The 12,275-nt window shown below is 36.6% G+C and overlaps 1 protein-coding gene across 2 annotated transcripts in view; it reads right to left on the bottom strand.

Moving 5' to 3' along the window:
- The window catches only part of LOC18423151 (RNA polymerase II C-terminal domain phosphatase-like 1), a 21,869-nt gene extending 9,594 nt beyond the window's left edge, over positions 1-12,275 (bottom strand). For both annotated transcript variants that reach the window (XM_020669053.2, XM_088871613.1), the window contains exons 1-9: positions 10,597-12,275; positions 9,401-9,877; positions 4,024-4,234; positions 3,528-3,685; positions 3,354-3,424; positions 2,260-2,365; positions 2,035-2,118; positions 1,258-1,845; positions 293-356 (exon numbers count right to left, since the gene is read on the bottom strand). In XM_020669053.2, the coding sequence (XP_020524712.1) occupies positions 293-356; positions 1,258-1,845; positions 2,035-2,118; positions 2,260-2,365; positions 3,354-3,424; positions 3,528-3,685; positions 4,024-4,234; positions 9,401-9,877; positions 10,597-10,857 (2,020 nt within the window). In that variant the 5' untranslated portion in view covers positions 10,858-12,275. The remainder of the gene's footprint in view (positions 1-292; positions 357-1,257; positions 1,846-2,034; positions 2,119-2,259; positions 2,366-3,353; positions 3,425-3,527; positions 3,686-4,023; positions 4,235-9,400; positions 9,878-10,596) is intronic.

The raw sequence follows: 12,275 nt of genomic DNA, 5'->3' as shown, positions 1-12,275 counted from the left end.
ACATTCACAACATTCTTAACAACTTCCAACAGCACATTCCACATAGTTAAGTTCTCAAAAAAAAAAGGAACATTATCCATCTCAAATCCAAGAAAAAGGTCTGACAATAGGTTACTTGAACCAAAAGCAAGCAATATAATTACAAGATCTGTAATAATATGAAAAAAACATTTAATAACCCATAAAAATTAAATGCAACATCTTAAAGCCTATCAGCATATATCTACTCATCTGCTTGGTTCAATTATGACCTCACTGTTACTGTTGCAATATTATATCTACAAAAGAGTACCTGGGAAGGAAGAATAACTTGTTTTCGGGAGGTTTTGATGTAAACGGTCATCTCGGTATTGAACCTATACATACCAAAGTAAATTTATTTTGCATAATCACAAAAACTAGTAATCACATAAAAATAAAACAAAGGCCAACCATACTATATTCAATGAACGATGGCATATCATAGCCAATGAAAGTCATCACTGTCAGTACGAAAACTCTAACTCAGACTTGATCAACCATTGAATCGGGTTAAATCACTTAGGCACATTAACATGTCAATCAGGTGGATCAAAGACCGAAACCAAAAATCTAGAGAAATAAACTATGTTATAAAGTATAAACCCAGCCGAGTCAAACAATCCATGTTGACTCGCGACCAGCTTTTAACCAAAACCTGCAAGGCTAGGCTTTTTCTCAGAAGCCTCCTGGGAAATGACTTAATCAAGTCGATTCAGGTGGTGAGTCACTAAGTCCTATACATTTTCGATTTTGATTTTCTAGGGAAGCACTGTGTTGAACCACCGCATAATTTTCAATTATGGTCACCATCCAATGAAATGATGGATGGTGAAAGAGAAGACACCAATGGTATCATCCCATGTTCTGATGGACCCCACCCCCTCCGCATCATCATACAGCATTTCATTGGATGGTATTGGCTCCAATGGAGAATAAAGTATACCATAGTTCATTGGCTTATACCAGGGATTCAGAAACTGTTGACTAATGATCGGACTCGCACGAGTCATCCTGACCCAACGGGGTGCCAGGTCCGGATGACAACACCAAAACTCAGATGAATCTTACCAAATCCTGGTTCCCCCATGTATTTACTAGAGATTTGGCCTAGTCAGACCGCTAACTCGGCCAAGTCAGTTAATCGGGGGCTCAGGACCCTGGCAAGTCTCCCGTCCACGCTTTTAATCACTAGATTATACAACCTTTTCCATAAACAAAAGTTCAAGTAAATTTTACCTCCTTAGACAATCTTTGGGCTTCATTAAATACTCTATCAGCAGGAATTGAGCCATCCACACCATGAAAAAAAGGACGAGCTCGATGCCGATCAAATTGAACAGCTTCTGGTTCCAATGGGAATTCTCTGAGAGGATGACTCAGCTGTCTCGGACTCATCTCTTCCTCCACAGGAAACCAGGGGCCATGTGATTGTGCCGGAGGCACAGCAATCTGAAGAGCTGGTCTCAAAGGGAAAGGAGGAGGAGGAGGATCAATTGTACCATGTTCCCTAGTGTCTTGACCATGTTGCAAGATGAGAAGTCTTCTCCTTGTATCAGGATCTAATTCAGACTCAGGAACCTCTCCTTCTTCTCTACCAGGGGAGCACTGCAAGGTAGAATCTGAAGAACAAATGTGACCCGAGGGCTTAAGGGATGGTACAGCATGATTATACTGCTTATTATTCAAAGACATGGGTCCTTGACAAGGTGATTGTGAAATCATGTTAGAGGTAGAAGCAACATGCTGGAGAGACATTGTCGGCCTCCTTTCAAAGTTATTATTCGATGTAGAAGTAGGCATGGCTTGCATGGCAAAATTAGCATCCTGCAGCAAGAAAATGGAAAACATTAAATAAAAGAGTTGCTGTAAATCTACAAACTAAAAGCAGCTAAGCCTGACTCTGGATATTTTGAAGGAGCACCATCATTTTGGAACCTGTAGGAGGGAACATTATGGAAAACAAGTTAATATGCCAAAATTTCATCTATTACTGCAATAAATAAAATGAGTAACCTTCAATCTCCGCTCAACCTCGGAATCTACCATGCCTTCTGGGATAGGAAGGTCTTTATTTCCATTTAAGACAGAAGAATCATCCTGAAAAGTGACTCAAGAACAAATAGTAAATACAGGAATCAGAAGTGTTCAACTTACACCCGTTAACGTTTATCAAAAAAGAAAACTCCTGAATATTAGAGATTGTTGAAACTTGAAAGCTCATAGCTCATCATAAGTTACCTCTGACAGCAAATAATTGCTTGAATCAGGAGCAGATGGCAGACACGAAATATCATCTTCGTAGAAAACATCAGGAATTCTTTTCAACAAAACATCGTCAAAATCCCTACAAAATCAAAACCACCGCCATGAAATTTAAGATCCATATACTGTAAACGCAATATAAAGTGTTCAGAAGCATAGGAGATGACAGTTTAAACTAGTCAAGTGGCCGTCTAGGAGATCTTTTCTATTTTGATAAACAAAAAATTGATGTTCCACCCAGTCTGTCGACTGCTAACACCCCAACTTGTGGGGTTTTTTAGTTATATTTATACTATAATATAGTGTCCCCATTGTTTAAAAGAAAAAAAAAGGTGAAAATGAGGAAAAGTTGGACCTTATGAAGTCATCTTGAACCATGGCTATAATTCAATTTGAGAAGGAGAAGGTAGCATGCTGTCGCCGTTCTATGTTTTTTTTCCCCCCTATTAAATTTCACTTGAACTTATGTTCTTTGTATAAACATTTATGAAAGAATGGATGGATGGATACATAGAAATCATAATTCATTATCCACAAATAAGACTATATCCAGGAAACATCAGGTATTCAGGAAAGACTATGAGGAGTGCAGGATTTCGGAAAGATAAGATGGTGAGAGAGAGGTGGGAATCATAGGGTTTGGGTAAGATTTAAGGAGGGGGTGACAGAGAGAGAGGAAATTCACATAAAAGGTAGATTAGTGAGGGAGAGGGTTGCTTCTACCTATAGCATCTTATGTACATTTCCATAAGCACCTTAAAACATCAAACCAAATCAAAGGGATAGCAAAAACTTACATGCATATAAATACAAAGAACTAGGAAAAACTCGAAACTTGAAGAAACTTAGCCAAGTTTTCAGTTTCAAACACTTGGTCAAAACCAATCAGATACTTAGTAAAACTTGGAAAGTGATTATCGAAGGAAACTAAAATTCACGAAACAATCTGATGGTAACACTTGCCAGAGTCAAATTGAGCTATTTGAATTTTTCAATCATGGTTTCACCTATGCAACTGACAAGCTAAAAACATCAGCATAAAACCAGAAAAAGGATACCCTTCAACTTACTTGAAGAAACCACTTCTGACATTGCATGCAACATTCCTTGCAACATACAAGACTGGAACAGCATTATTTACCTATTAAATAAGGATAAAGCAAGTTTAAGTCCATCTTGGAGAAAATTAATCACAGAAAACATGAGTCCATTGCAGACAGTTAGTTTGAAATGATCAGTAATACCTCTGCCTGAGGAGCATAGTATGGAGCATATGGCGGAACAACATGCACTCGAGGTTGATCTTTATCATCCCACACCTTCAAACGATCATCGATCACCATTGCCATTTTAGGATGGCAAATACCATCTTGAAAAACAGTGAGCAAAGACTTCCTTGATCCTGTCCAAGGGCCTTCATATCAGCACAAACAGTGAAGTAACTATAACAGAGGAACTTAAAGAAAAAAGAAAATCGCATATCGTAGAAACCCAAGGTCCACTAAAAAATATTGAATTTCAAGTAGCAGCAACACCAATCAAAAAACAAAAAACAAAAAAAAAAGGAAAAAAACAGGAACACGATAATAGTTCTTTCAATGTGGGTGCTAATAAAATAGCATGAGTACAAACCAATGATCCATAACATTGTCTCGTGAGCAAATTCAAAAATCAAATAAAATTTTCAAATTGTTCACAGGCACATCAAGTAAAGGAAGTGCAATTTTAAAGGCATCCTACCTGACTTAACACATACGATACGATCCAAAAGTTGTCTTGGGTTTATCAAGTTTGCTTCTGGATCCAGAAGCCTCCACATCTCCAATGCATAATCCCTTTCTGCCATCGTACAAACATAAACCTCAAAACGTTTGCGACCTTTTGCAGTCAAGTAACTCCGTAAGTCCTCCCATGCAGGCCTCATCCTGACAAGAACACTCGTGTCGCGTATCTGGAAATAATAAAAGTCATAGGCTGCCATCCAAAAAATCCTCAAGCTAATAAAGAGATAATAACCTACTTTCCCCTTAAAGATTGTTAGAAGAAAGGACATCAAATACCAATCATGGCAAAGCAAAACTCAAGACTAAATTCAATCATAACCTACAATAATCAGACCCAAACATTGTGTTCGTCACCCAACAGACACAGGAAAAACAGAACTCGAAATACATAAAAAAAGGATACTCCTTTTATAAGTTATAACCCTAAAGACAGATTGAAATCAGATCTTCTACAGTGATGGGATTAAAACAAATATAAGGCATCAAAATTAATTGACACTGCAAACTTAAAAGTGAAAGTAAATTGTTAGAAACATTGATGTAGGATATGACTTAGTAAGTTTAACTATTTTATTATTTCATATTCAAACCAGATTAAACACAAACTATTAAGACAACCAAGAAAAGAAAGATTAAATAAAATAGAGAACATGGCAAATCAAGAATGTCAACAAGCATTCCAAAAGGATTATCATCATCATCATCTAAGCCTTATCTATCGGCTACACGAATCTTGTCTCACCATTCTGCTCTATCAAGGGTCATACCCTCAGTCAGACCACAAGTTCCAATAACTTTTCTTGCTACTTCGATCAATGTCCTTTTGGGCCTTCCCTTTTGCCCTTTTAGAACCTTCCACTTGAACCAAATTGCTCCTCTTAACCGATGTCGTTCCAGACCAACGTTGCACATGACCAGACCACATAAGTCCACTTTCCATCATCTTATCACCTATTGGAGCCACGCCTAAGTTCCCTCAGATGTATTCACTTTAAATTATATCCTTTCTTGTCTTGCCACTCATTCATGTCAACATACTCATCTTAGCTACACTCATTCTATGAATATGTTGCTTCTTGACCGCTCAACATCCTGTTTCATTGGCATCACAGTCGTCCTATGGAACTTCCCCTTCAGTTTCATTGGCATGCGACGATCATATAAGACTCCAGAAGCACATCTCCACTTCGTTCACCCAAATCTAATTCTATGCGTGACATCTTCCTCAATCTCTCCATTCTCAGATTTTTTTTATTTTTTATTTTGAGGAAAAAGTTAACTTTATAAATATAAAAAGAAATAATACAAAAACCACAAGAAGAAGTAAAAAGGCATCCCACAGGTTAGGTGCTCATAATACAACATAAAACCAAAGTAGTTAGGGGAAGGAAAGAGGCGCAAAAGGGGCAAAAAAAAACTACACACACGAAGAATTACCACAAGATGTGGTGCAACATAAGCCCACATATCAGGTGCTCATAATACAGCTGTCCTTGGATTTGAAGAAGAAGAGGGGTGGTGAAAAAATAATGCCATGGCTGCAAGAAGAACTACTTGTGCCAGTCAAAACTCTGACTGTCCAAAGGGGCCCTGCAAAATAGATATAGGTGGGAAGAGAGTAAAAGAAAGAGAAGTAGAGAAGGGGTGAGGTGAGAAAGGAAGGGTGGAAGCGTGATGAAGGAGAAAGGTCAGAAGATGAAGTAGAGAGTGGGCGGGTTAGGGAGAGTGAATAGAAGAGAGGGAAGCCTTTTGGATTGAAGGGTGTGGAGCCACATTAGGAAACCATGGAGAGAGTGAGTTACGAGAAGGAGATAGAAGCGAAAAGGTAGATAGAAGTGAAAGAGGTAGGAGGGAGAATTGTGAAGGGTGAACCATCCATTCTCAAGGATTATTGACTGTAGATATCAAAATTAATCTCTTTTTGGTACTTCTTAGCCATCAATTTTAACTAATTCCTCGTTTCTACTCTTATTATTACTAAACTTGCATTCCATATAATATAAAACATTTAGATTCTAAAGCATTCCTCTAAAATTTTAACTTCTATTGACGCTGTATCTAATCTCATCAATCAAAACTATGTCATCCGCAAACAACACACACGAGGGGACCTCATCCATAGGCCATATACTTGTCAACAAGAAAAAAATCCGTCATACATTCTTTATTTGGATACATCAATGGAGGGATTTGAACCTGAAATGTTGTATTGCAGTTTGTCAATACTACTACCAACCAGCCAAAGACCAAAGCCAATTTATCTACATACCAAACACGAGATTACACTAATAATGGATCCAAGAAAAAGTTTGTTATTAAGATGCCAACTTTCTTTGAAAAATCTAAGCTTCTGAGCTCTATAACTTATTCTGCATGGTAATTTCTCTATTTTCATGACGTTTTACATTTTTACACCGCTGATTCTTCTAGTAAAAATACCAACTAGAGTATTCAATATTTGAAAATAAGGGAGTGTTTACTCTTTAGTATTAACCAATTGCCATTTAAAAATCTCATTATTATGTCAGCAGTTATCCATACACCACATGTGCCATAAAATCATTTAAAAATCATTTAAAAGTGACTAGTTCACCTACATCCTATTGTTCTATAATTCCTAAATTGTGCTATGGGTGGAGAAAATGACTATTTTGCAAAAATCATTCAATGAAATAACGGGGGATAAAATAGTCATATTTGTCCCCATCAACAGTATGTGTCAGGAGGCTAAGTGCTGGCTTAAAAGGCCACATGCATTTCCATCCTGAAGTTATTGGCAGACACACAAAGGATTTTTTTTGCAAATGGGCTGAAAACTGGTATTTTCAAGTTTCATCCCACTGACAAAAGTTGGGTATTTTATGGGTCCATCAAAACTGATTTGTGTTCTGAAGGGCACCTAAAATGATGCTCTGAACCACATATGTGGATTTTTAAGACACCACTCCGACAATGCCAATACACATTATTAGATAGCACTCATACCAGCCTTAAAAAAATTTGGTGTTCTGTACTGAACATTTTCGCAGTAATCTGAGCTTTGGTGGGGTGGGAGACATGTTAATGAACTACAAGGGCAGGATGCTAAGATTCCTATTTCAATCCCCTTGGAAGGCGTGATTTATTGATAATTGAGGTGAGAGCCTTCCTTATGGATGGCAAACTATGTCTTTTTGGGGAGAGGTTCAGGGAGTTGCCTTCATGTCATCAGATACATGCCGAGATAGGTTCAAGTTCAGTGGCATTTCACGTGCGTTATGAACAAGATTTTTCGCTTGTCTACATCGAACATGCATCATTTCCACAATGTTTTTATCATGGTTACCAAACTAAGGAGTCATAATATATCAGCAAATTAAAACATGGACAAAGATCAGGGTAAAAACATGGATCACCAAAAATTTAGGCAAGTTAAAAAATTGTGAATATTTTTTACGATACCCAAAAAAATGGGATGACAAAATAGAATATCTAATAGATGATCTAAAGTGAAGTTACAAACTTACAATTTACAAAGGAAGCACACAATAACTTATGCGAGGATACAATGAAGTCATTGAATGTTAATTCCATGCAAAGAGTTGGTAGCATTTAGGGTCCTTGACAAATTTATTGTCCAAATTCTCATTAAACACAACAACATGGTTTGCTTTCTCCTCTGTGACAGCACAAAATATACAATGATTGTATTGGGAACATATAATGCAACAAGAAACAATACTGAACACAACAATCACATTAACAAGTAACAATAACAACAACCCAAGGTATAGGATTGTTGTTAGCAAATAAAATATAACAAATGCCCCATATTATATAATTGCAGTTAACAAAAACCCAAAAATCCAAAAATATAGTGGTCCAAATCAAATTGTTGTATGCTGGACACTATAGAGAGAAAAAAAAATCCAGAGAAGGTGAACTACAATCAAACTTATTTATAAAGCCTTATTTGTGCCAAGCAATCTGTGTAAGCAAAACCAAATGTTCAAACCACACCCCCACTTCCCATCCACCTGAATGTTCAGTTATGGCTTCCATCTCTGTCTTCCACTCTATTTACGCTTGGTGTAGAGGAAACGAAGATTTTTTATTGGGTGACTCCCCTACGCTACTATCTTTATGGAGTACAGTTTTTTTAGAATATTTTTTTTTATTTTTGGAATATGTTGCTGACTGTTTTTATAGATAGAGAAGAGGGGCAGAATACTTTTTTGTTCCATTTTTGGACTACGTATCTATGAGAATATGTTTGTGAAACTTTTGATGACATTCTCAAGATCTTTGATTTTATCCCACTTTTAGTAAATTTGTCTCAAAACCAAAATTCAAATATTTAAAATCAAAGTTTCAACAACGTTTGAATTGTGAAGGACATGAAAACGAGGAAGTAGTTGTTCTTAAGAAAGTTCTTTCGAAAAATATTAACTGTGCTTTTGAATCAATATTGCCAACAAGACAAGATTTTTTGAAGATCTTTTGAACAACTTGTAGTTTTCAACAGATTTCAAAAAATCAAAGTTTTAATGAAAAAATCATGTTTTAATAAGGGAGTTGCTGACTACAGTTTTGCTAGAGTAGATGCATTAACTGACAGTGAGAGTGTTAAGGGGCCCATTGTGGGGAGCCTCAGATCATTGAGATGTTGACTCGACATCTCCATGAACCCCGCCTATCCTTTCGCAAAGTGTGTGCCATTGGTAGCATTTACTTTATCTTTTAGTAAAAGTTACAATATCCATCAAAAGAAAAAAAAAACCACTTGGAAGGACGAATGCATATGCCCAAAATCCCAAGCAAGAAGAGAGATATCCAGAAATGAATACCAAGAGTGTCTTCTTTTTTATAGATATCCATCCCGGGAGTGTCAACACGTAAGATGAGTCATATACATACATTTCACTGATTATTGTTTTTGAAAAATTTTAAAAAAAATTGAATTTTATAGGTAACATGAATAATAAACACCTGAACAACAAATATCAACTTCTAAGCAGTGCGAGCCCAATAGGGACCCCCAAGACCATATCCATAGACTTTAATGCTTTTTTTTTTTCCAAACAATACCTACATGCTGAGCCATTAACCAAAATATTATACAATAATTCAATTCATAACAAAGGTGTACCAAAGTGTAGATATAACCAATCCATGAGAAAGACATCATAAATATTTCTTGATGGTGACATGGCCAAGTAGTTATGCATTATATGACTAATCATGTGTGGTATATGCCAAGTTATTAAAAGGCTAACCTGGTAAAGAAAAAGATAGAGAATCCCTGCTTATCTCAACAAAATAATGAAAAGAAATAAGGTTCGAGGAATCCTTACAACTGGGTTAATGCGAGTCAATATGATGTTCCTCTCTTGTAACCTTATCAGTGGGCGAACAATAGCTTGATGACTGTCTGACAATGGAGGAACAATTTCATTTTGCAGTTTGAAGACTTTCCCATTCTCAACAACCTGATCACTCTCCACATATTGTTTCAATATAGTTTTATCATCTTGATACCTCTTGACCTCGGCCAACATGCCAGAGACCCTCTGAGGATCAGGCTCGCTACTAATCTTACGCTGGAGAGCATCAATTCGATCTTCAAAAGATCGCATTGTGTTGGCAACTATAAGGGTCTCGTCTAGATCAAATACAATGCTGAGGCATCTTAAATTAAGCATTGCTAGACAAGAATTGTATAGACCCAATGAAATGCGAAAACCCCAAAAACATGAGAACAGCTCGAACTTGTTTTTAGAGGCCATAGCCACCAAATGCAGCTCCTCTGCTCCTAGGGGCATAACTGCCGTCTGTGCATTAAAAAAAAATAAATAGAATAGGTATATGTCATTATCCATCAAAGAATGATAAAATGAACACAAAAAACATAATCAAAACCCCAATCCTTACTTTAAAAAAACAGAGAAAGACATGAAGTCGCTATTTTTTCACAGTGATGCCACACTTGAAAAGGGAGAAAAACACAGCTGCAGTATATGCTCAAATTTTGCAAAAAATTCAAGCAATTGCTTTTATAAAAGCACAAGAAACATCTCCAATGTATCTTTTTCAAAACAAAATCAAACTTTGATATGAATGAGCTAAATAATAGGTTGGGCTTGCAAGACTCGATCCTTTCAAAATTCCAATTTTAAGCATTCATGAGCAGCGTACTGCCATGATGGTTGAGTTCACACAGGCCCCTTTGTCCACCCAAATACTAATCTAAAAGAAAACTAGGAATTTTGCAGTCTTGGATGATTTTTTCATGAAAATTCCATCAAAATACAGAAAAATTTAAAGCAAAATGGATCCATAAACTTTCCCACAGAGGCTGTGTATCCAGATGAGCTCCGAAGTAGAGTTTAATTACAAAAACAACCACTAAAAGTGGACAATTTTCCAACTCCCTCTTCTTTTTGCCATGTCTGAATGAGTGATCAATGAAACATCATTTTTTCAGATAATCAAAACCCTGAGTATATAAAGGTGCCCCTTTTCCATAGGACTCAGGTATGTGGTGGGATACCTTATTATCTTTGAGGCAAGTATTGTAGAGAGAGAAGAGTGGCGATTCTCCTGATTGAGATTTGAACTCCAATTTGAAGCAGACTCCACATGAAGCAATGGTGTGAAGAACTGCTAAGGGTGGGCATCTCTCACTAGGAAGTGAAAGGTGAGAGATCCGTATTTCCTTTGTAATGGTTTCCAAATTGAGATATTCTCTCTCTGGATAAACCTCCGCTTCCCCCAAAAGGGAATCCCCATGGTACACAGCCGATTTGAACATTCTAAACCCTAGAAATCAAAAAACCTATTCCTTTTGTGCACACTTTTTACAGATCCAGTTCATCAAATCGAAGAATAACAGAAACCTAGATTGGTTGCCTTTAAATGTGAATCTTGCATTATTTAAGCTAGGCTCCAGATTAGTAAGAGAAAAACCCCAAAATCGATCAGATGTTAGGGTTTCCTTTGCCCTAGCGTGAACCGCATTATATTGTGTCCATGTAAAAGAAACAAATCATCGATTTAGGGTTTGGGATCCGAGCTTTCTGTCCCTGTTAATGGATGTTTGCTTGTGTCTCAAATTTAAGGTCATCGATGATCGAAAATCAGAGTCCCAAAAACAGTTCTCGGAGTTGGAGGAGAGAGAAACCCTAACCCTACAAACTCAAGCTTTAAAGCTCGAAAATAAAAACCCTCTGAAATAAATTTTTCTCGAAGAGCACTAAACCCTATAATCACCTATGCTTCAAGTCAAATATAATTTTGAGGCTGTAGCCTAAAGATATAGAGGGAAGACACAGGAATCTAGAAATCCAATTTTGAGGTCTTGAATTGTAGAGAGAGAAAGGAAGAGTTAGGAATCCAGATATCTAACTTTTAGGTTATGAATTGTAGAGAGATAAATTTAGAAATTTTGGTTGTAATCAAAATTGAGATGAGATCAAGTTGTTATTTATACAGAGAGGTAAAATAAACAATAACTTGGGTTTATGGGGGAGAGAGAGAGGGAAAGAGACTTTGTGGGTAGAGAGAGAAAAGGGGAGAGAGATAGAGGGAAAGAGGGTTTGTGGTTAGAGAGAGAAAGGAGGGAGAGAGAGATGAATGGCCTATTATAAGGGGATAGAATGATGGGCCATGACAAAAATAAGAAGTCTATAATAAAAAGTAACTTGAAAGACCGAGCCCATGTGTCCATTGGATCATGAAGTGAAAGAGAGAGAGTTAAATAAGGAGGACCATACTGTACCTGAAAATAAATCGTAATGTTTTTGAAAAAAGGATCATATATTATGAGACTATTTATTTTTTATACAAGAAGATCACAATCACTTTTTCGCCCATTGAACATAAAATCTAATAGATAAAAGTGTATCACAATATTTGAAAATTTTTGTTTTGAACATTGTGCCTAAAGAATAACGCATCTTCAACCACCAGGTTTTAACGGTCAACAATAATCGTGACCTCCTTGTATCAAAAGTAGATGGTTTCATTGTATACACTTTCTTCTGAAAAATATTAAGGTTTGTGTAAAGTGTCGAGCTTATACCATTTAACTAAAATGCGTCACATAATTATGCCGAAAGATGTAATTTTGGTGCCAAAAATCATTGTGATTACATGAAAATTTATTATTGTTTTGATAATAAAATTTAAAGCTAAAAAAATGGTGTAAATGAAGCAAAATTATGAATGACT

The sequence above is a fragment of the Amborella trichopoda genome, chromosome 7 (genome assembly GCF_054954075.1).
Source record: "Amborella trichopoda isolate Santa Cruz 75 chromosome 7, AtrichopodaSantaCruz75HAP2 v2.0, whole genome shotgun sequence".
In the NCBI taxonomy this organism is placed as follows: Eukaryota; Viridiplantae; Streptophyta; class Magnoliopsida; order Amborellales; family Amborellaceae; genus Amborella; species Amborella trichopoda.
The sequence above is the reverse complement of the archived record's forward strand: the minus strand, read 5'-3'. Positions and strand labels throughout refer to the sequence as shown.